A 25,715-nucleotide genomic window follows, 5' to 3' on the forward strand; every position below is an offset into this window, starting at 1 on the left:
TAGAATTATTTAAAATATTGTTAAAAGAATTATTAAATGAAGAATAATGATGTCAGGTGAAAAATATGAACTGGATCATTCAAAAAGTCAACTGTCAAATGATTGTTTACTTTTCAGAAATTAAAGGGACTTGGAGCAAGCTCTAAAAGCTCTCTGTCCCTGGACTCACCCATTCTATTATAAATGTCATACTTTGTTGCTTATAATACATAATGAAGGCATAACAATTTATTGTATCAATAAAGTTAAACTGGTAGTTCTTTTAGCTAAATTAAATAACATGGTTCTCCACTTTCTTCTATACTTTCTAGCATATTGTTTATGTATTTGATTTCTTTTACAGGTCAATTTAATCCCAAAAGCTACTATGTCCTTAAAGGCACTGGCAGAGCTACCTATAATTGTTGTCTTGATGTATCAGCTATATAAAATGAGTGTTCATAAAGATGTCGAAGAATTTATACCACTGATAATGACAACTATTACGTTACAACCTTCAGCTCAACAGAGGTAACTTAATTTTAATATTACTTACATATTTTTTGATAATAGAAAGTTTAATATTAGGGACTATGTTTCAATGTTGAAATAGTCTATGAAGTGATAAATGTTTTAATAATTGTCTCTTTGTTTGCCAAATTACTCTTAGATGATAATTTATCTATATAAGATAACTAAGAAATCTCTGGAAATATTAAAAATGTTGCACATGCTTAAAATTCCAGAAATTGGATACAGTTTTCAGTTGATAATGATCATTGCTAATATTTACATAGCTTTTGATTTATCTGGCATTGATTCTGATATTTGCTATAAAGTATTTATTTTATTAAAATTTTCCTGTATCTAAATAAAAACTAATTTAAATTTAGATGTGTGAAATATCACTAAAATATATAAGTTTGATTAATTTCAGAAGTCATGAAAAATAATTTTGTAATTTTGTAGGAAACTCATACGTCCAATAAAGTTTAAATTAATTCACAACATGTCCTATATAAGATAACAATAAAGTATTCTCTTTGATAAAATACATCTCAATGTGAATATATAATTTTCTAATTCTTATTCTGTTTGGATCAAATCATCTAAATTTAGAATATAATTTTTTTTTGAATATCTTGCTACAAGATCATTATTTAATTACGAAATAGAGAATATGATGTCTGAGAAATATTTGTCAATATCACAAAAAATTTGATATTTTTTAATCTTTTTTAAAAATAAAAGCTTGTTAATCTTTTTTAATCAAAACAAATGTTGTATCCAAATGAAATCAGATTTATTTTATTGGCCTCTGTTATTATTCTTATTCTTGATTGAAGCTGGAATGCCTTTTTTTTTTCCCTTTGAAAAAGCTTGCCTTAAAAGTTTCTTAAACAATATCCTATATTTAACTCAAGAAATAGTTAGTCTATGGAATATTTATGATATCACATATTTTATTACTTTGTTACGTTACACTTCTTAAAAATAAAACTTTCTTAAGTGAAACATATTTTAAAGTACCTTGTAGCCTGTTAGATTGATCAGCGCACTAGGTATACCAAGACTATAATTAAACATCACAGAAGCATCACCTCTTAATGTACTGACCACTTGTCAAACTAGGCCATCGAATTGGTACATTACAAGTGGTGAACTTGCATGATTTTCACTGTAAAATCTATTTTATTGATTTTGATTGTTGTTTTTATCCTTCACTCACTTGACATTTTAATTTTATTTTAATAATGCTTACAGCCAAAATATTGCAGAAAATATAGAGAGAAATTTTTTAAATGAACTATTTGCATGCAGAATATACCTGCATGCATACATATCAATAACGATGTACCTCAATATCTTTCTTTTTTACTTATTTTATATTTTATGCCAAATGATCAAGTGAGAGATGCTGTAAAACTCTTCAGTATTGTTATTTATGTATTCAATTGTATTCTGTGAACGAGTTTTTATGTTCAATGACTCTGTAGGACAAAGTTATACATTAAATTTTATGGATTTAATTTGTTCTTGGGGGGAAAAAAGTTGAATGTTGACAGAAATTTTTTTAATTATTTTGTTTGTTTTGTTTTATTTTAGGAGCAATCCATCTTTCAACAAAGAAGTTTATGTTGACTTCATGGCTGCACAGATAAAAACATTGTCCTTCCTGGCTTACATTGTTAGGATATATCAAGTGAGTAGTTAATGACTAATATATTAAGAATAATTATTAATTTCTTTAATAAATATTTTTTATCCCATATTTTTAAGGAAATCCCTTTGCTGCTTAGTACTATAATGTTGTATAACATTGTTGAGCGCACTATTAACAAATTTTAAATTTAAAAAAAAAATGAGATGTGTAATAAATAAAAATTCAGCAAATTTTGAATAAATTATCTGTAATTACTTAAAATAATATTAATGTTTTGGTTTTATATTATTTAACATTGCTACTTACCGGTGACTGACATAGCCAAAACAAAAGGATCAGTGTCAGTCACAGATGACTGATGTCGACCTCAACATGATAAGACACTTTAATACTCACAAAAATGATTTCAGGATCGACTCAGAGGTTAAAGGCACCAAGCTATCAATGTGCTGGGCTGAGGATTGATTCTTAATTGCGGCACTAAGTATGAGCTTTTTTAGGAAGTTTAAGCAACCTGTGCTTAGCACTGACCCTATTGACAAAATCATGCCATTGGTTAGGGATTTTAGAGTCTTGACTTTTATGATCATCCTGACCTACAACAGGCTGTTGTGAGAATGCTTTACGTTAATGATTTCAGAATGTATAATTTGCTGTCAACAATTTACTTTCAAGCAAATTAATGAGCTATTTATACATTGAGTACTTACTAATGTTAGTTGATAAATTAATTTTCCTGGCTCATTTTTTCAATAAATTTTGCATTTAACATATTAATTGCCAGGTAGAATTTTTTAGATTCTATAATAAAACATAGAAAAAAAATTATGCACAATGCATTAGGAATCAAATTTTTGGCGTAACAAATTAAATAGCCCTGTTGTAACAAATTAAATTGATGCTGAACTATTTGCTCTTTAGACATTAAATAGAGATAATGTGAAATAGAAATGATTTTTAGAAATATTCTGATTACCTTCATTGTTTCTGACTATTAAATTCACTTTATTATGTTGTGAATATTAAAAAAATTTCTGAACATTATATTTTATTTTTTACCACTGTGATTTAACTGTATCATTAATAGAGGGACCCCCAATTATAAAATCACTGCTCTTAAATTATTAAATTAGCTCATTAAATTAGCTGCTTTTCACAATTAAGTATGCTAGAACAAAATAATTTTATATCAATTGTGTAATAATAATTTTATATCAATATCAATAATTTTATATCATGTGAAAACCTTTTAATAAAATTATTATTACCATTTTGTAAACACAAATTTTTGTAGAGCTTATGTTTAAAACAATGAAAAACATTGATATTTCTTGTCTGAATGATTAAAATTTTCCATATTCTCAAGTTTTGATTACATATAAATAATTAATTTTTGTCTGCTCTCTATGCGCAAAGTTACTGGTGTTGATAACATTTCGTGTTGAAATTGAAGGGCAAGAGTTTAAAAAAAATGAGAAAAAGGGAGTGTAAAGGAATGAAAGTTGTTTATGTACTAAGGAAAACTGTAAAATGCCTGTCATTCAGTGTCAAGGATTCTCAATCATTCAATAAGCTAAATCTAACTTCAATGGATTTCAGAAAAACTCTTTATTTCTTAAAATGAACTTTACAGAAAGGAAAAGGTTATTTAATGTTTTCAAAACTCTTATAAGCTTTCAAACTATGGTGAATCTTTAATTTGAAATTTTTCTAATCAAATATTATATTTCAAAACCTTTTGTAAGTTAAAAATGTAGCTCTTGTTAATGTCAAATGTAGATTTTGTAAATATAAAGCATAAGTGTAGCAATCAATTTAGATTTTAATCAATTTAATTTACTGCATTTTGGTTTTTAAAATCTGCTGCCTTTTAAAATCAAATGTTCTGAAAATGGATGTGATTTTAATAGGCAGCATGCACTATATTTATGTTTATCTGAGTAATATTAATTGCAAATATAATTATCATTCAAATTATGATAATAATTTAACCCAGCTGTGATTTTAATTGGATTTTTTTTTGTAGAATGTTGTGAATGAACATTCCTCACAGCTTGCTAAAGGAATGATAGGATTGTTGTGTCTATGTCCTCAAGAAGTGGCCCACTTGCGCAAAGAATTGCTTATAGCAGCTCGTCATATTTTAGCCACAGAGCTAAGAGATAGTAACTGCTTTTTTTATTACTTAAATATGTCTTGTTTTTTCCTTTATTTTGAAACATGTTTTTTTCCTTTATTTTTAAATAAATGACTCATTCTTTTAAAAAAATTTTACTTTAGATACCATTTGAAAAATATTTCTGTTTGAAATGTTCTCTGTATCTACTAGTTCTCCTCAGTTTTAAAGAAATTCTTTAATTTTTGCACCATTTTCGGAACTGAAAATTGTGCATATCTCACTAATTATATTTATATCTAAAAATTAATGACTACAAGTAAAGGAAATTTGTAGAAGTTTTTGAAAAAGGAATAGCAAAATTATATTTTAAAACAGTCTTTCTCAGTCTAAAATAATTTATAATTTAAATACTATTATTTTAAAAATAAACTGTTATTATATATTATTAAATGTTATATTATTCTATGTTACTAAATATTATTTGCTAACTACTAAAAAACAACTAAAAAAAGGTTTTACTCAATGGCATAATTGCTATTAATGTTTAAATTAAAAAATATAATATGAAAAATGTTTCATTTGAAAAAATGTCCTTGTATAGCTCTTACGATATTACATAAATTCAATAATGTAAAAGTCTTACAAATTTTTCAACATTAATAACTATTTCTTCACATATTTATTCAATGTGAATTTAATTCCCCCAAGAAAAATCTTGCATGTCTAATTACAACAGAAAATAAAAATTCATTTTCTTGCAGACTCCGGTTAATAAGCCTTAAATATCCTGTAAAGAATACTTGATTAAATATATATTGTAAAAAAAAGTGCCTCTAATAATTAATAAAAAATTTAAAACTTATTTGTTTTTTCTTTTTGCTTCTAGTTTATTTTGGTTTGTGGAAGTTGGAATTCAAACATTTAATTATTAGTAGCTATAGATCAACTATGTTTACCAAAAGAAGGGGGGGGCTGAACGCATTTTTAACATTGATTTATAATAGCTTTAATATTTAATTAGTTTTTAAACGTTTTTAGTTTCAAGAATGTTATTAGCCCTCCAAGGGTTGAGCATCTGGGCTAAATCTACTGAAATTTCTTTGCTACCCACTTTTCTAGTGAATAACATGGGGAAAACTGGTTTTATAATGATTTTATTATTTTTAGCTTACAATTCAAAAACAGATTAATGCTCAAAGGTGCTTTGAAAATCACTAGTGTTTAGAAACAAACCATTCCAGAAGAGCTATTCAAGATTTTTTTAAAATCTAAATACATGTATTTTACTTGAAAATTAGGTGTCTGCATGAACTGCTAGTTGCTATTTAGAGCATCTCATTTCCTTGGAGCTTAGCTTACCAAACTCACAGATTTCTCCAATTCTTAGGTTTCACTTTAAACATAATTTCAACCCAAATTAATATTGTTTTAAAGAAAATCATTCTCTAAAAGAGTTTGCGATGACAAATGATGTTTATCTTAGAATATTGAGTCTTGTTTATCATCCTGTTTTATTGTTGAAAATATACTGTTGTTACAGTTACTTCTTAGAGTTTTTGAGAAAGGTTGCTAACCTTAATTTAACAAATTCCCATATGTTATCTGAAAATTTTTTTTAAATATTTGGTTTATTGTTATAGAAATCTATATAAAACTTCTGCTTATTTTGATAAAAACTTGAATTCAAACTAAAATATTTTATAAGTTTTTTGAGAGGCAAATAAAAAGGGCTGTATGCTCTTTCCAAAAAAATCTAAACTCACTTCCTCTAATTATTTTATCAATCACTTTTTAAATCATATATCAATTAACAGGTTTGTTTCTGTCATGTCAAGTACAGTATCTATATTTTAAAAGGGGGGGGGGAGAAATTACAAAAAAATATTTTTAATTTCTTTTAACCCTTCTTTCAAGTGTAGTTACAGTTTTCTACTTTCAGAATTTGTGTCATCCCTTGAAGAGCTTTTTGATGAAAATATTTTAATTGGAACTGGATGGACAGCTTATGAGTCATTAAGGTGATAGTTTTGATTCTTGTGCCATTAAATTGCATTCTTTACACCATTCCATTCTCTAACTATTCGGAAGAGTAAAATAAGAAAATTGTATTGAAATTGAAAAGTTCTCGAATCTTAAAACCAATTTTTATGATTTTAATTGCGAAACTAGTAACAAATATTATGTTAATGCAATATGTTCACTTTTTTTACCTTTATGTAAGCCTAAGAAATTTTTAGGATTACTTATCAACATTTCTGTTCCACAAAAATTGAATCTCTTAAAAAAATTATGCCTTATATTAAATTTATGTTTTTCATTAACGAATAAATATCTTCTTTTTTTGTTGTTGATATTTCTGAAAGCTGGGGGCTGTGTGTTTGATTCTTGTGTCCATCCAAAAATCTTGTAAGTGTAGATGGCAAGTTATATGTCATAACTGAAAGTCCTGATTTTGCAAAAATTTGGAAAAGGGGGCACCAGCTCAATCACTGATTATCCTTACAACTACAAAATTCTGTAAAACTTTTACCAAGGCTGTTACGAAGCATTAAAAAGGGCCAAGTTTTTTGGCTGTGATTAGGTTTGTGGTTAAAATGGTAATTATGATAATTTCAAATTTGGCCAGAAGGCCTTTTAAGCAAACGTGTCACATAAATAAATTCGAGAAATATATAAATCAATAAATTTAATTTTTCTTGGGACCAAACATCTATTAGATTATGTAATATAGTCAGAAATTCAACAGCAAGAGAGGGATAATTAATTTTAATATAGGTTCCTAACTTTCTAATTCTAACATATTGGTGTTTTGTTAAAAATTTAGATAAAATTAAGGTATAATCAGTTTATTTTATCTACTTGATTGTTGTTTGAAATGGATAAATCATAATATACAGAGATGCTAAACATATCTGCAATATCTAATATTTCCAATTTTTGTGTATTTTCTGATCATCCCATTTTCTACAAGCATGAACTGTAAAAGATTTGATTTGTAGAATAAAAAGATTTTGGTTTTCAAAATAGTTTTTAAAATTTTAATATAAATTGATAATGTTTGTAAAAATTTCAAAATTTAATAGTTCCAACTCAAAGACCGTCCATCAACTACTTATATTAAAGATCTTTTTTTGTGTAGTCTGTGGGCTAATAGTAGCACTTAGATTTCAGTTGCTCTTTGAATTATCTCATTTTGTTTAAAATAATAATAAACTGCTAGGAACGAGAAAAGGTTCATAGAATGACAATTTTTGTATTGTACTGAAAGTTTTTTTCTTTTCTTTTTGTAAAATAATGCATTTAGTATCTCGGCTCATAGTAACTTCGTGTATGCACAAATTGATTCTACTCTAACTTTACTTTTAACAACCAACATTTCATAATATTTAGTGAGCTTTGTTTTAGTAGAACAAAATATACCTTTTTACTTTGTCATTTGTCTTTTTTAAAATTAGTTTAACCATATATACTGTTCCAAAAAATATCAGGATTTTTTTTTTTTTTTTTTTTTGAAAATTGTTCTGATTTTTTCTTTGGTTCATTATGAGGCTTGGAAAATATATTCTAAATTAATTCTTTTTTGTTAATTGTATTATGTTTCACAGCTCTTTAATTGCTTTTACTGACTGTGGTATTACTTATTTTAATGTAAGAATCTTGTATATTTTTAGGCCTCTTGCTTATAGTACTTTAGCTGATCTTGTGCATCATGTGAGACAACATTTACAGTTGAAGGATCTGGCTAAGGCTGTAAATGTGTTCTCAAAAAATGTTCATGATGAATCTTTAGTAACTACAATTCAAACAATGTCTTGTAAGCTTATTCTGAATTTAGTTGAATGCATTAGAATAAGATCTGATCGAGAAAATGGCAATGTAAGTTCTTTTTTTTCTTATTAAAATAAAAAGTTTTGGCTACTAATTAAGTTTATTGTAATGCAAGGCAATAACGCGTTTAAATTGTGAAGATTTTTTATTCTATGAGTAATAGTTGCATTTTAATAAAATCATGAGAGTTGCTTGTGAAGTTAAATTTATTTTGTTACACTTCTTATGTCTGTAGCGTATCTACCACTACAAAATTACAACTACAATTCACTAGTATATAAGACATGTTAACTCGACTCTATGTCGGGGTACCTTTTCATAGATGAAGGTTGGCATGGTCGATTACTCCTTTCCCCACATTGGTGACCTTCGGACGTGATGTGAACACGCCTACCTAGGCAGTAACGCCCACTTCGATGGATGATCCACATTGAACAGTTGACTTGCTACTTGTGACTGCGACATTATCCACCTCCTCGCACTGTTGCTACTCAGTCTCGTCTCGATCACGCACAACGTCGGCTTGCATACTTGTGATTACTCGACTGCTAACGGCAACAGAGGAGCGACTACGACCGTGAAGTTAATACACCTCTCACATTCAGCACTCAAAAAATACGGTGATCTTAATACAGCTCTCCCGGCTTCGCACAAAACAGCAATGAATCAACTAGTGGCATCCATTCATCGAATTCTATCATAGCTATAATTCTGGTGGGGGAGTACTGTAGCGTATCTACCACTACAAAATTACAACTACAATTCACTAGTATATAAGACATGTTAACTCGACTCTATGTCGGGGTACCTTTTCATAGATGAAGGTTGGCATGGTCGATTACTCCTCTCCCCACATGTCTATAAAATATGATGTCCAATAACCATGAGCATCTGGCAGCATATCAAAGCCTTATACTTTCAGCCATTTATTTTTCACATTATATTCTTCTAGCTATGAGTTTCAACTATTTTTACACCTTAACTATTCTTAAAGTGTATTTCAGTTCAGATTATGTCATGGTATTATAACTAGTTAATAATTCATGGCATTATAACTATTAAGTCTATTGCAGAAATTTTCAAGAATTTTTATTTATTTTTGGCAAATTAGTAATTTCCATGAGAATAATATTTGTAGCAAAATTAGCTCTAGTATAATATGCATAAAGCAGTAAAAAGTCATCTATGATGTTTATTATATTTTGAAAAATTTTTTTATTCTTTATTTAGGGCCGTGAGCTGTTAATGAGGATGCTTGAAGTTTTGGTTCTAAAATTTAAAACTATTGCAAAGCTACAATTGCCTGTCCTACAGAAAAAAGCGTAAGCATACATTTACTTTCTGTTTAAATATATATGGTTGCTTATAGTGCTTGTATTCACAATAAAACTTGAAAATGTGGAATCGCCTTGAAAAAAGAAAAAAAAAATTATCCACTGTTTTTTACATCTATCGACTAGTATTAATCATTTAGAGTAGAAAAAAAAAGAATTTGAAAGATATTTTCAAAACTAAATATTGTCTTAAAAAATTTGTATCTGTTCAGTGCTGATAACTGCAAATGCATTTTAGAAATCATTCTTGTCACACATATTTATAATTAAAACATAAAGAATGAAACTTTTACTTTATTAAGAGGCATTCGTTTTATTTAATTTTTTTAATGTAAATAAATTTCTATCATATATTATTGCCAGCAAACAAAGTGCAAACATAACGAACAATTTCAATGTTAAACACCTATGCACCAAGCTTTTTTTTCGTTCTCGAAATGAATTTTATACGTATCAATCTTTAAATTCTAGACAAATTTTTAAATTTAATTAGTATTTATTTTGCAGGCATTTGTTTCTGGTTTTCTAGTGTCAAAGATTAAAAATAAAAAATAAATGGTGTACAAATATCTCATTTCATTTATTATTTTTCCCTGTAAAAAAGATTCCTACCTTACAACTTTTTTAGGTTAAATAAACTTTTTTTTATAGTCACTATTAGTTAGTTAAAACTGAAGATTCTCAAGAACTGTTCCTTTTATTCCTCTCTTATTATCTCATCAAGCTTTGTGGATGGGAAAACTATCCCTGTTAGTACATATCTATACTGTTCCTGGGGTATCTTCTATATTTTCAATGCACAAATATGCTGTGCTCTAATAAAATGGTCTTTTTCTAAATTTATAATTGAAAGTCTGAAGAAGTAAATACCTGTCGTAGGATTTTAAAATCATTTACAACATACTTAATGTTACATTTATTAAAATAAAAATATAATAAAATCATTGATTTTTAAAGTTAATGCATGAAAATATTTACATTTTTGAAAGCATTGAAATATTTAATTTTATTATATATTTTTCTGAATTTTAGTGCTCAACCTTTAAAACCTCAAACCTTGGCCATTTCTGCCTCACACTCTGCCCCTCCAAGTGCCATAGTTGCTTCTTCAAGTTCTTCCCTTTCAAATGTGACACCTTCCGTACCTGCAGCTCAGCATATCACCACACCACATGTTAATCCACTTAGTTTTGCTCCTGGAGTCCTCCCAGGTGGAGTTGAAGTAAAGACTGAAGTTAAAGAAGAGCCCAAGAGTGTTTTCCATTCAGGTGGTCTATTAGACGGACGAGATGAAAAAGTAAGATTCGAGGAAGCAGTTGCATTTAGGCATTTTAAGGTTTTTATCATTACTGTTATAGTTACTTTTTGAAAAATAAATCAGAACTGCATTTTCATATAATTAATGCAGTTGAACCCCGTTACAATGAATGCGGAATATAGAGAACACTCAGTTGTAGTTAACTCCCATTTAACATTATTTTGCATGTTTATTGTGGACAGCTGAAATATTTGTAGTTCGTTTATAGTGTGATCTCATTTCAGATTCTCATTTTTCCTTTTTATTTCTCTAACTTTAAATTTGCAGGAATTGCAATTGCAAGTGACTGCATTTTTTTACATTATGTCAAATCTTATTCTTGCATGCTTTTTGCTTTAAAACTAGGGTAAACAAGTTGTTAAGCAGCATGTCCCTCTTCTTACCTCCCCTATATGTTGTAGTAGGATAAGAAATTTTGGCATTTTTTATCTCAAAAGTAAAATTGTCATTAAATGTTTTGAATTTTTTTCCTGCAAAAAATGAGAATTAGAAAATACTAGGTTCTTTAATAATTGTTGTTAGGAAAAGTGGTAAATTCTATTTAATATTGAATTGTAGTCAATTGAGAAGTACTAATTTCTTCCATAGAATATAAAAAAAATTTTATATATATTTTTTTAATATTTAATTTATTAAATGTTTAAGGACTTAATTTATAAATAAATAATTTACTATCATAATCATGAACTCCAACCATACTATTGTCATATGCTAAAAAATAATTTTTCAAAGAATTTGGATATAGTGAACTTTTGTTTATAGTAGACTCTTTGCTAGGTTTTTAGACAGTTTGCTATTCAGAGGTTCAATTGTACTTCCATATGCTTTTATATTTTTATCCTTTAAAACAGGTATGGGCAAACTTTTTAGGTCGATGGCCAAAAATCGAAAAAGAAAAGTTTGGTGGGCAATGTAAAAATTTCTAAAATAAAGAAACAATATACAAGTTTTAAAGAAACAATATACAAGTTAAGATGCACTTATTTTCAGGAACGAGACTAAATGTTTGTCTGTTAGTCTACTTCTGAAATTATTTTTTCTAAGGTTCACAGTTGAAAACACTTGTTCACATATAAAACATAACACTTATTTTCTGGGCTTGAGATATAAAATTTGGGAAACTAGCTTTTGGTAATGATTTGTAAAACTCAAACTTTGGCACATTTAGAAACAGCTGCTTGAGATGATTGTTAGATTTCAACTCAATGAATTCAAGCTGCAAATCCGACCTCGCTGTTTCACAATTTACATTAAAAGGCATGGTAAAAATATCTAATTCTGTTTGAATGCCACTGAAATATTGATAACTGAAACTAAAAATATAGTTTTTTCAAGTTATCTTCATAATTCTTAAGCTTTTCCTTATTTACTGTATTGAATTTAACCTCGAGAAATGAGACAAGCCGTTCTTTGCTAGCTGCCCGGCAAACAAATTAAGCTTCAGTTTAAAAGCTTTGAGATGGGCCCAGATATCATCAATGAATTGATTTTTCACTTGCATCTTAACATTCAAGTTGTTCATAAGATAAAGAAGATCTGTGAAAAATGCCATTCTGTATCTTCGAATATAAAATGGATGTATACTGTATATTATTTATATTCGTAACGCATCGGCAAGTTAAAATTCTATCCGTGGGCCGGATAAAACCTTCCGGCGGGCCACATTTGGCCCGCGGGCCGTAGTTTGCCCATCCCTGCTTTAAAATATCAAAATTCTTATAGGCTAAGAAAAACCTTTAATTGTCTGGGAATTTGATTTAGAGGGGAAAAAATAGATGGACAAATACAACAAACCTAGAAACCAAATAATTTCTATTGGGCTATCACTATTCAAATTGGGCTATTTCAAATTGGGCTATCACTAAATGGCCAATAAGGGCCAAAGTAAATAAATCCAATGTCTGTTTTTTTTTTTTTTTTTTGTTAAAATTCTGTAGTAACATTGTTGAATTTTTGAGAATTATCGAAATTAAGAGTACTGATTTGTGTTATGTTTTTATAAGTGTTTCTGTAACAAAAAAATAAATGAGGTAGAATCAGAACAGCATTTTCTAATAATTAAATAATTAGAAATGCTTGCATGTGCTTTTGTGTTTTTGTTCTTCAAAATATCAAGGTTTTTCACTGGATAAGGAAGACCTGGAAATGTGTGGGAATTTTATTTAGAGAGAAAAGAGTCAGGGAATGATGCAGTGTTTGCATCTTTCCCTGACTCTTCCTGAGATGCAGAATCATAAATTTTTCACTCTGCATTCAAACAAAAGTTTCTACCCTAGAATTTTGAAACAACAGTATTTCAAAAGCAGGCTCAAATATTTAAGGTATCTTTTTCTTCCTAATTTTTAGCATATAATATTTTATACATTGTGTGTAAAAGATTTTATACCATCAATAATAGTTTTACAATCAACTTTAAGAATATTTTAATAATTTTTGTTCCTAGACATTAATTGTACGTGTACCCATCCATATATGTCTTAACAGGGCTCCTAAGTTTTAGGTTCATAAGTATAAGTTTAAATAAAATGAAGCAAAGTATAGTTTCTATAAGAGTAATTTCTTAATAATTTGTTGGAAAATGTTGCAATAGATTTAAAGAATGCATCTAGAAACTTATATTTTTATTCATTCTTTGAAATAAGGAAACGGGTATGCAAAAAAAGTCTACCATTAAGGTGTTAAAAGCGCTGTAGTCACATAAACATGTGAAAGCTTCTGTACATTTTATTAAATTATTATTTATTAACTATTAAAAAATTGTTATCTTGTAAGTAATTTTTTTTAATATTATTGAAATGTTTTCTTGTTTTAAATGAATATATTTTCTAATAGTTTTCTTTAATTTCAGACAAAATTTGGTTTTCCTGCTTCTCAGGCAGCTAATTATAACATAGCAGAATGTAGAAGCTTAGTCAAAACTTTAGTATGTGCAGCGAAAACTGTTACTTGGGGAATTACGGCTTGCAAGTTTTCTGGCGGTAAGCTTTATTTACACCTTCCTAGAAAATTTTGTTTTAATATGACTATAGGCATATCCATAACTTAAAATTAAGTGTTTAAAAATGCGATTTTTTTTTTCACTTGCAAAGTATCTATATTATTTGATTTTTCTGTTATAATGACATACCCTCTAACATTTAAATATTGTACAAAATATATTTATCAATTTTAGTGAACTAAATAAAAAAATTTAAAGCAAATAAAATTTTTATAAAACTTTTACCATAACTTTAGAGCACAACCATTTTTTTATATGAGCTTTAATATATCCATTTAAATTATTTATATGAAATGGGGATAAATTCTTGGAATTTTAATTTATTAAACTTGTAACTCATTACCATTGACACCACTAGGAAAAATGTATTCTAAAACTATGGAGATTCTGTAGTAGTTGAAAGGTATGTATTGAGGTTTAAAAACATTAACCATAGTTATGAAAAAATATTTATTCAAAGTACCTAGATTTTTTTCATCTATATTTTAATTATTTCTTTTCTTACAAGCTTTATTATCTGGTGTAGCATAGCTACCACTACAATTATTCAATTCCAATTCACTTGTATATAAGACTTGTTAACTCGATTCTATCTGGAGGTATCTTTGGATAGATAACGGTTAACATTGTCAGTAGCCTAGCTCTACATTGGTGACTTTTGGACTTGATCTGAACACACCTACCTTAACAGAAATGCCCGATTTGATATGAACACGCCTTCTTTGATGGATGGAACACTGTGAACAGTTGACTTGCTATTTGCGACTGGGACATTGTTTTCCTCACTCTGTTGCTACACTGCCTTGATCACTCACAAACAGCAGCCCATACACACTCGACTGCTAATTGCAAGACAAGAGTGACTGCTCTAACAACTGTGATTTTAATACAACTCTCCTGGTCTGTGGCAAAACAGCAATGAATCAACTAGCTTTGTCCATTCATTGAATTCTATATCAGATAAAATTCTGGTGAGGGAGTATTATAGCGTAGCTACCACTACAATCATTCAATTTCAATTCACTAGTATATAAGACATGTTAACTCAATTCTATCTAGGGTTACCTTACAGTTGACATTGTCATTAGCTTATCCCCACACTGAATTGAATTTTAAATGAATTTATAATGCAAAAATTATAACAGCAATCAGTGAACTTCAGGTCAGTCGTCTAGCGCTAAAGGTCTTTGTAGGACAAAAAAAGGGTTTCATGTTAACCATCAGAGAATTATGTAAATTTAATTTTCGAATTTATATTAAATATCGAATTAGTATTTTGGAATATCTTTTTTTTTTCATTCATTGAAAAAATAATTATGGTCAAATGAGTTAAGGTGAAGGTAATTAAGGTTCCGTTGAATATAATTACTTTCAGTAGCAAGTCAGTTTTTGCTACATTTATTTAAATAAAGTTAAACAAAAATTATTCTAAAATATTTTTTAGTTATTTAATAAATAAGGAAGTTGTGTTCAAAATAATTATCCCTTATTTAACAATAAAGGAAGTATTCTTTTCCTATGTGAAAATGACCCTAGTAAGGTACTGCTTGGAATGATATTTTTTCCTACTTGCGTTATCTTTTTGATAGTAAAAATAAACAGAATTTAAAATGTGGTGATACTAAAAACTATAAATTTTTAAGAACTTAGTCCATTTGTTTCCCTATCTATTTTTTGGCACAGTTCTTAAATTGTATCAGAAACTCAGAGATATTTTTTGAATTAAATAGATATAAATTATTTTTAAGTATCACATTTAAGGGTACAGTGGAGCATCGTTTATATGACGCCGAAGGGACCAATGAAAAACGTCGTATAAACGATTAGGTCGTATAATAGATTTTTACTTCTAAAACTGAAACTAACTCTGTTTTCAGTTAATTTTAATGTTTAACGTGCTGATTTACATAAATTTCTAAATTAGACAAAGCAAAACAAACAAGTAACCAAAGAAAAAAAAATTTCAGTGAGCAATTTGAATGTATGTTACCTTTAATTATATTTTCTTGCTATTAGTCTCTACAATGCTTTGAATAGCGAGTTGAACTTACTGCTTTCTATGATGCAATTTTAGATTTCTAATCACGGCCAAATCTAATGGCTGAAGCGCACTTGTGCAATTTGCAGGAAAAAAGAGAGCTTTTGCATTTTCCAAAATAATTAGTATCGATGGGTGTACTGGGCATTGGTGATGAATAGCAAAATTTTTCGTTTTTGCCTCTTCATAACATTGTCTAGTTTTTTCAGTCATCTAGTAAAAATTACGATCGTCATCCAAGCATTCTTGTTGGCACCCTTTTCTGTATCTTTCATGTTGGCAAATTACGCCCTTTTTTAAAATACACAAGAAAAAATTAAATAAACGTGAACAAAATCTAAAAACCGACGTATAACCGATTCCGTGCGTCCTATAAATGATATATTTTTACATTAAAATGAATAGGAATGATTTGGGACCACACTAAAACGTCGTATAAATGTAAACGTTGTATAAATGATCGTCGTATAAACGATGCCCCACTGTATATAGGCATGTATATCTTTAAAGGTATGAGGTATAAGGCATATAGCCTTTTTATGTTTTTTAGTTTGAGTTAAATTTTTTTTTCTTGTGTCCAGAAGTTATTAAGCTTTTAAATTTATTTATTTATTGATGTTCAGAGAATATTTTAATAAAGTAAATACAATTATAACTTTTCTTGGCTACCTTTTCAAAGTAAAGCATAATTTTAGATTTAGGTATTTAACATTTTGTATTACATCACAAATTTTTATGAATTATTTGACTTTTTGAAACAGCAAATGAGTGTTTATGAATTTTTTTCTTAATTTTCCTATTAATTTTATTATCAATATTAAACTTTCAAATTGCATGACAGTTTCAAAAGCAGTAATTTATTTATATCTTAATTTATTGGTATATTTAAACTTTCTATTATATGATTATTTTCGAAAAAATATTTTTTTGGTGAAATTTTAAGCTAGCTTATATTCTGTGTGATGTGAATTTAATATTAAAAATAGTACTTAAAATTGAATTTTTTTTTTTAAAGTTAAATATTTTTTTCAAGTGATTTTTATGTCTTTTTTTTAATTGTATTGTTCTGTTTATCATGAAATGCATGTCATGTTTAACAGAATTGTTTCTTAATTTATTATAATCTTTTTAAAAATTTAAAATTTATCTCATTAATTTATTAATTCTCAAAATTATTCTCATTAATGGATATAAACCTTTATATGTAATTTTCTTTACATTTTTAATATATATTTGGCTTATTTTAATGCTTTAGAAGATTTATATTAATTTTAATACTAAAGCGATATTTCAAACTGTTTTACATATTCCTCAATGTACATGCTTAATTGGAATTGCATTAAAGCATATTTTATCGAAACTATTTATACAAATTACTTTGGAAAATTAGTTTTTTTAATTTTTGTTATTAACCCTGAAAAAATATGGCCAGAATCGTCCCTTTTTCTATATTAATACCATTAAAATTGCATGTCTCTATGATTTTATCAAAATCTCGTCTAGACTATAGTTTTTTTTCCTTTATTTTTGCTGGTTGCTGTTGTAACCCATAAAAAACATAGCAAATAACTAGTGGCATACTTTTTTACTCTTTTTACAATTTTTTTTGTACTATGTTGCAATGCCTGTTGTAGCTTCTGCTGTCACCATAGGGTGTAAGTATAAAATTTGATAGTAATATATTCCTCTGGTAAAAATTATATAGTTTTCGAAATTATAAGAAAAATTTCTGAGATTACATTCTTCTTCAAGAAAAAGTGAATGTTGTTCGTGTTTCTTCTATCGTGCTATCCTCATAAAATTTGAGTTATTTCTCCTTTATTATTATAAAAATTTTAAAAAAAAACACACTACATTATTTTTTGTGTTTCATGCTATTTCTTTACAATTTAAATGCTATTTTTGTCTAAATATTTAACTTGCCATTACTATTTTTTTAATAGGTGTTTCCTATCAAATTATACATTTAATTTTGTTCTTTTATTTAAATTGTTTCAGATTCAAACACTAATCCAAGTAAGCAGTACCAACCTAAAGAAACTCTAGTTTTTATTAGATTGATCAAGTATGCTCTACAAACTTTGGATATTTATACGTTAACAGTCCCTACTCCTGGACAAGCTGTTCAACAGCGACCAATGACGTAAGTATTGTGTCAATCTGAATACTGCTCTTATTTTAAATTAATTTTTCTGCCATATAATTTAGACCATCAATACGTTTGCTCATAGAATAACCTCATTTTTACTTATGTCCTTTTCTTCAGAGCATCCCACTTTTGCTCATTGTAATGCCCTGTATTTCACTTTAGAATTCAATGCACTTTTTTTTTATAACTGTCATTGAACAGCCCACCCAATTTTGAGTTTGCGACTATTAATGTTCGGCTATGTAACCTTGTTATTTTGAACCCAATCCAGAAGACAAGTATTATAATCAGTATCAAGTAGTTTATGCCTTCTAGGAGAACTTTTTGAAGGAACTAACCAGCATTTGCATTACATGGAAAGGAAAACCACATAAATCCCACTGTTAGTCTGACAGCAAGGGAACTCTTACCCATGATCTGTGTGATTTTAATATATATGTGGTATATTGCTAATGAAAATTTATTGTGGGAATGAAGTCAGTTTTAATTAATTTTTTTTAAACGGAAAATTTTCATATAGTTACATTTGCCTACATATTTAATTTTTTTTATTTTGCTAATTTCCATTCTATTATCTCCTATGGTTAATCTGCCTTTTAATCAACAAAAAAAGTCTTGTTTAGTATTGTAATTATTTTATTAGTACATAATTATTGTGTTACATATGTTGTTTTTAAATATTGCTAGTCTGTTTCTCCACTTTAATTGTAATACTGTGAATTACTACTATTATTTTATTCATCAGTGTTTGAATAATTTTTTTCAGCATACAAACTGTTCGCTCCAAGGAAGAAAAGGAAGTTTTAGAACATCTTGCTGGAGTGGTATGACAGCTTTATATCTTTCCTTAGTACTATCTCACCTTCAGTTAAGATAGGGTGGGGGAGAGTTATAAAGATAACTGATATAGAAAGCGATCTTTTATTTTGTGTTTGTGTCAATATTTGGTGTCGAGCTGAAGAAGACTCATGTGTTTTTAATTCAACTTTGACAGAGTTTTTTGTGCTGCCTTGATTGGTGTAGGGGAATTAAAAAAAATTTTCTTAAGCTCAACCATAGTGTATGTAATTTTTGTTAATTTTTCCCAATTTCTGAATCAGTTTCTTTTCAAATTATATTTAATCTTGCAAAATTGAATATTAAATCTTAAACATTTTCGATTAAAAGAAATATTCAAGCAAATTTTTGTGAGATTTTTAGATATATTTGCTTACTAAAATTATTTACAAACTAAAATATAGGTCTAGTGTCAAAATAGGTCAGTGATAAAATTTTCTGCTTCATATCCAACAACAGGATTAAAGTCATTTCTAAATAATTTTGTAAATTTTTTTTTAAATATAAGTAATTATAAGTGAAAAAAATATTTTTAGAATCTAGATGTACAATAAAAGATCTTTATAATGTAAGCACTGAATGCTGAGACTTTCGGTTATATAGAATTTTGTGTTATATAGATTTATTCACACATCATTAAATTTAAATTATTAACGTATTAATATTAAAGGATAAATTAATATTAATGTCTTACAATAGTTTTTAAATAAAAATACTTAAAAACACAAAAATTTGCTTTTGCAAAAATATGTAAGGTTATCAAGAGAATTAGAAATAATATCCTACAAATTTACCTATCTGTTTTGATTTACTTTAAAGATTGTAAAGATAATGTAGTCGATGGTGATTTGTGGTTTTTAGAATTGAATTATATTGATCTTCTACTATATATCACTCATTTAAAAAAAATTATTTTAGATTGTCTATAATAATATTTCATTTCAGTATACCATGATGCATCCATTAACATTTCGAGAAGTATTTTCAACATCTATACATGTAAGCTTTAAATGACTTATAATATTTCAATGCTATTTATTACAATTTAAATACTATTCGTAATAATTTTAAACTTTATATTGTTTCAGTACATGGTTGAACGAATTTTCAAGAATCCTGCATTGCAAGTATGTTTATTGCATTCATAATAATTATTATTTTATAAGTATAGATTATTAATCTACATGGAAAAAAAGTAACAGTAAATGTTTCAAATGACTAAAAACATTCTTTAAGCTGTTTTATTTTCTAATTAAATGAGAAAATGTATCTTGACAAGATATTTCTATGTAGACTTGTTCAAATGTAAAACAGTCAATCAGTTAAAAGTGTTTAACTCTAGTCATAATATTTTTGTAAATATTAAAACTCTTTTGGTTTGATAATTTGATAAGATAGATTATGTCTTTATTTCAGATTCTAGCAAACTCTTTTCTTGCTAATACTGCCACCTCACCCATATTTGCTACAATACTAGTAGAATATCTTCTAAAAAGAATGGAGGAAATGGGATGTAAGTGATATTTATTGTGATAACTTTTGCTAATAATTTTATTTATTCTTTTTCTTCTTATTTTTTTTCCCTTTTATTATTGCAATAAATTATTTTAACATGTGTGTCTCACAAAATTAAATGAGTTTACTTATTTTTTTTAAAGTGTACTGGTGAATTTTCAATGTACAAAATAATAATTACATTAAAAGTGATAAATGCTTGTATATTTACTTATTATGATGCATAACGTTTAACACTTATCAATCTAGCATTAACTGCATTGTCATTGAACAAGTGCTACAATTTTTAGATGTACTCAATTCTTTTATAACTAGTTATTTTCTGTAATGTTCAAACAGAAAATTGTCATTTTGGTACTGATAGACAACAAAAAGATAAATTTTCATCATGTTCAATGTTTATTTGTTAAGTAAAAATTTTTTTGTAAAATGCATTTTCTATGGTTTTGTGATTAACAAATATATTTTTTACATGTTTAAAGAAACTTATTCTGCCAATTTTATTTTTAAACAATAAAACTTATTTCTTAACATTTTATATTCTTTGCAGCGAATATGGACAGATCTAACTTGTACTTGAAGCTTTTTAAACTGGTTTTTGGATCAGTGTCTTTGTTTCCTGCTGAAAATGAGGAAATGCTAAAAGTAATTTTGATATTCTTTAATATTTACTTACATTTAAAAAATATTTTAAGTATACTTTTTGTTGTTGTTTTTAATTGTGAAAGTAACCCTTTTTCCACTGTTTCTAGCCCTATTTACATCAAATAGTAAATAGATCCATGGAGCTAGCTTTAAGTGCTAAAGAACCATATAATTATTTCCTTCTTTTGAGAGCTTTGTTTCGATCTATAGGAGGTGGCAGTCATGATTTGTTGTATCAAGAATTCTTACCTTTATTACCAAATTTATTGCAAGGTAAGCAAAAGAAGTTTTTATTTATTAATTCATAAAAAAAATTTTCTCACTTTTATTTAGAAAATTTGTTTTTATTCTATCAGTTCACTTTTAGGGCACTAGGGCAAAACATTAATGGTGCTGAGGTAGAAATTAAGTAAAAATATAAATGACTCCAAGAAAATAGTTGGTGGTGTAACTAGCATTTGGTATAAAAATTTTCATAGAAATTGCAAAATTATAAGGCAACCATACAAAGTTTTTTATTTATTTATTTATTTATTTTGCTGTAAAAAATAAATTAATAAATTTATGGAAAATAAATGTTTTTTTAAGAGAAAAATAATCAAAGTCATTGATATAATAGAGCCATTCTCATGGAAAGTGAACTATAAATTTCTGAAAAATTCTGCTAAATAACACTAGATCCTTGTAGTTGATCAAAAAATAAGTTCAGTCTTGAAATCTCTTTAGAGTGGCACCTATGCTGTAATGTGTCCTGCTTCCAAATTAGTGTTTATGCTTTGTTTTTTTTTTGTTTTTTTAATTTAATTTTTTTTAATGGACAATGGCATTCTTTTGCCACAGGTGTGAAATTCAGTGGTGTTGCCAGAATAGGGATGAACAATCTTTTTCTGTTATCAGGACAAAAAAACTTTATGCCAACTGAAGTAATATAAAGCTGTAATTGTAAAAATACAAGATTTTAGGTTTCATTTCATAATAAAATGTCTTACTGGTGCTTAACTGATATTTTTACTAATTACAAAAATTTTTATTTCAATAAATAAATTTAAACAAGTATAATATTAAAAAGCAGTTTATTAAAATAAAAAAATTACTTTTTTAGAAGAAAAAAATGTTTTTAAGTCAGTATTAGATAAATGCAATAAATGTAATTAGACTTGACAAAGTAAGTTTTTTTTTTAATGAATTTATCTTTTTTAATTTTGGAATTTTTTTAAATATTATTTACACAAATTCTTATTTAACAGTAAATCATAAATTAGAAAATCATATTTAACAGCAAAAACTAAGCTCACGATCATAAATAAAACTTTCAAAGCAAAATGGTTACAAATAAAAATTGTGTTCTGAGAGAGCTGAACTAGATCTGTTATTTACTTTTATAGTATGTGGTTATAATTAAGTTCCTAATTTACAACATGACAAAAAAAAAATAAAGAAAGAAGCAGGTTTAAGTCTAATAAAAAAATTATAAGAGTAAAGCCTATTTTATATGTTTCAGTAGGTTTACTTTTTGTTTGAAATAACTTCAGAAGATTTTTGTACGATATAATTTATTAATTTTAGTGTTATTATGTTATTAGAATGAGTAAAATCTAAACTCAGGGTGAAAAAGCTATTTTCCGAAATAAAAGGAGTTCAAATCATAAGTGGTGCATTTCTGGACTAAAACATTCAGTACTTATTGGCAATTGCATGAACTAACACTCATTTCACAAGATTTTCTGTTATTAACAACTATTTTGTGCTTGTGTATGGAATTTGTATGGAGTGGCATAATTAAACAACAGTTTTATTTGATTAATTACTTAAAATTTTAATTACTCTTTAAAAAATTTTAACTATGTTTTTAATTGACGAGGTACTGACACTTATAGATTTTTTTAAAAAATCATTTCAACTTAGCAACAAAGAAACCCTATAACTTTTGGTGTAAATCTATTTTTCTTTCTTTAGACAACAGAGATAAAATTTTCTCTCGTTTCAAAGAAGATTTTTTTTATTTTTTATCTTGAATTGTTTTTTAAAATATAACCAAATTTTCTTCTTTAAAATATTTTTTTCAATAGGTTTAAATAGTTTGCAGAGTGGTTTGCATAAACAGCACATGAAAGATCTATTTGTAGAATTATGCTTAACTGTACCAGTTCGTCTTAGTTCTTTACTTCCTTATTTGCCTATGTTAATGGATCCATTAGTGTCAGCTTTGAATGGTTCTCAGACTTTAGTTAGTCAGGTAAATTCTATATCAATTACATCATTTATTATGTATTTTCAAAATACCATTATTTGAATTTACATTATCTCTTAAATTCTAGGGACTGCGCACATTAGAGCTGTGCGTAGATAATCTTCAACCGGACTTTTTGTATGATCATATTCAACCTGTCAGAGCTGAATTGATGCAGGCTCTCTGGAGAACTCTTCGTAATCCTACTGATAGTGTAGCGCAAGTTGCATTCAGAGTTTTGGGTAAATTTGGAGGGGGAAATCGTAAAATGATGGTAGAACCTCAAAGAGTAAATATTATTTGGAATCATTTTTATTTTTATATTCATTTTCTTTTTTAATTTCAAAGTTTGCATTACTCTTAAAGATAAAAAATTTTCATACATGTTACATGTGACAATAAAAAAAAGTACCTGAATTATCAAATATTCTAATTTTGAACTTATATGTGATAAAAAAAAATTTATGGCATCCAGTAAATTTTTTATGACATCTAAATAAAATTGAGCTTTAAGATTTATTTTTTTTTCCAATGTGAAATAGAACATAAATTAGTTTCTTAAAATTTTGGCATATTTTATTGTTAAATAAACAGTGCCATTGTTTTTGACAAAATTATGCAGTGGTTAATAAAAGAATTTATTCTACTTAATGGATAAAAATTTACTTATAAACATAAAGATTTATTTAGGCCTAGTAAGCATTGTTAGTAATTTAGTCAACTGTTGAAAGAATACAAAATATTGTCAATAATATTGAAAAAATTGTTAATATTGTAAAAATTTGCAAAACGTTGAATATGGTTAATTTAAATATGTGATATATAATACAAAAGGGTAAGGCAAGAAGCTTAAAATGATTGTCTGTAACAATGTTAAAAAGATTGATATGGCTTCAGGCATCATAAAACTGTTCCAAAGCAAATTGCTTAGAAAATCTAAATGAACGAGAGTCTGAGAAATCAGCTCAAAAATGGAATTGATTTTAAACTAATTAAAAATGGATTGATATGTATCCCGAGTACGGGTAAAAAAAAGTAACTGGTTTTCCTTCCTTCAGGTAGTACTTATTACCAAACCAATATCAGTTTCATTCAAAGACTCGTTCAATGTTTGATACAAAGATGGATATCTTCTCAAGTTAAAAATGAAAAAGTCACACTATATTGAAATTATATTGTTACAAAATCATATCATTTATATGTTATACAGTAAAGTCTTGATTTATACTGCAAGAATATGAGTATCTGTATAGTTGCTGTACAAACGTGTTCCTAATAATTTTAATAAATTCAATTTCAAATTGCTGTAGTCCAGCTACTACGCCATAGGCTATTTACAACAGTGATACATCTACAATACTCTAAATATATGGCAAAGCGCAAACTGATGATGTGAGGATAATTTAATGAGAAAATTCTGCCTCAATGGCATACAAGTTTTGAAATAAAAATAAAGAAAACGATAAGACTGCTATTCAATAATTTGTAAACTCTGGGCCCTATGATTGGTGTTAATATCTGCATGTAAAGTATTTAACATTTCTTACTTCGTTTGAATTTTAAAATTTTCAAAAATATGTATAAAAGTAATTTAATTTTAATTTAATGCTTGTTTTAAGTCAATTTATTTTTAAATTTAAAATATTTTTTATGAGGAATATTTATTTTGTTTTGTTTGTTTAAATAGTTGGAGTATTCATCTCGGGAAAGTATTGGGCCTTGTGTAGCAGTATATTTTCAAGAACACAAGAATAATATCTCGCTACCTATTGGAAAGGTAAAAATCAATTTCTTAAATAAAACTAATTTAAGTTTGTACAATTTTATTGATTATACTTAAAATATTACTATAACTTGAATTTTTTGATTTTTCTTTAAAATCTCAAACAGATAATTGAGACAGCATTTAATGCTTTGAAGACGAGTGCCACTAGTGAATTTTATCGAAAGCAGTGCTGGGAGATTATAAAGGGCTTCTTATCAGCTAACATGGAATCTGACGTTAGCAAGCATAATATTTTTCAGTTGTTTGGACATCCCAGGTTTGTAATGTGGTACTAAAGTATTCATTTTACTAATATTGAATTCGACAAATTCTTGTACTTGTAATTGCAGCTTATTTCAATAACCACTAAGTTTTAGAAAAATAACTTAATTTACACAAGTCGAAAGTACTTCAAAGGCCAATGACAGTTCATGTTCAACCTGGTCAACACAGAGAAGTTATTGTTTAATATATAGTTAAAGAATTCCTACTTCATCATCTGGGGAGTTATTTTGTTCTTAGTATCTCTGATATTTGAGTTGACCAACAAAGATGATCTTGACCTTGTGCTGAAGGGATTTATTGTGACTTCTTTCAAAAAGGTTCCTAAGATGAAAATGGAGGGTTCTTGACCCCCAAATCCATGGTGACCCTTGCCTTATCTAGCAATCTGGAAATGTCTGTTGTAGGTTCTATATATTGCCAATGCATGATGTTCGCAATTTGCTGAGATGCTTTATCCCAAAAGTTCTCAAAAAATGCTCTGCCAAATCATAAGGTTGGAAGGGTCACAGAA

At 27.4% G+C, this 25,715-nt stretch overlaps 1 protein-coding gene across 7 annotated transcripts in view; it reads left to right on the forward strand.

Moving 5' to 3' along the window:
• The window catches only part of LOC107452298 (Transcription-associated protein Nipped-A), a 102,775-nt gene that overhangs the window by 12,170 nt on the left and 64,890 nt on the right, over positions 1 to 25,715 (forward strand). For 4 of the 7 annotated variants that reach the window (XM_043043107.2, XM_071178593.1, XM_071178595.1 and 1 more), the window contains 19 exons: positions 344 to 510; positions 2,086 to 2,182; positions 4,170 to 4,308; positions 6,202 to 6,280; positions 7,934 to 8,138; positions 9,321 to 9,412; positions 10,457 to 10,760; positions 13,591 to 13,720; positions 17,777 to 17,921; positions 18,694 to 18,751; positions 19,710 to 19,763; positions 19,853 to 19,891; positions 20,181 to 20,277; positions 20,830 to 20,924; positions 21,032 to 21,197; positions 22,994 to 23,160; positions 23,243 to 23,443; positions 24,842 to 24,931; positions 25,045 to 25,196. In XM_043043107.2, coding sequence (XP_042899041.1) covers positions 344 to 510; positions 2,086 to 2,182; positions 4,170 to 4,308; positions 6,202 to 6,280; positions 7,934 to 8,138; positions 9,321 to 9,412; positions 10,457 to 10,760; positions 13,591 to 13,720; positions 17,777 to 17,921; positions 18,694 to 18,751; positions 19,710 to 19,763; positions 19,853 to 19,891; positions 20,181 to 20,277; positions 20,830 to 20,924; positions 21,032 to 21,197; positions 22,994 to 23,160; positions 23,243 to 23,443; positions 24,842 to 24,931; positions 25,045 to 25,196 — 2,477 coding nt within the window. Of the gene's footprint in view, positions 1 to 343; positions 511 to 2,085; positions 2,183 to 4,169; positions 4,309 to 6,201; positions 6,281 to 7,933; positions 8,139 to 9,320; positions 9,413 to 10,456; positions 10,761 to 13,590; positions 13,721 to 17,776; positions 17,922 to 18,693; positions 18,752 to 19,709; positions 19,764 to 19,852; positions 19,892 to 20,180; positions 20,278 to 20,829; positions 20,925 to 21,031; positions 21,198 to 22,993; positions 23,161 to 23,242; positions 23,444 to 24,841; positions 24,932 to 25,044; positions 25,197 to 25,715 lie in introns of those variants that run through there. The other 3 variants (XM_043043108.2, XM_043043109.2, XM_043043114.2) reach the window with 3 other exon arrangements.

This window comes from Parasteatoda tepidariorum, chromosome 3, assembly GCF_043381705.1.
Source record: "Parasteatoda tepidariorum isolate YZ-2023 chromosome 3, CAS_Ptep_4.0, whole genome shotgun sequence".
NCBI lineage: Eukaryota > Metazoa > Arthropoda > Arachnida > Araneae > Theridiidae > Parasteatoda > Parasteatoda tepidariorum.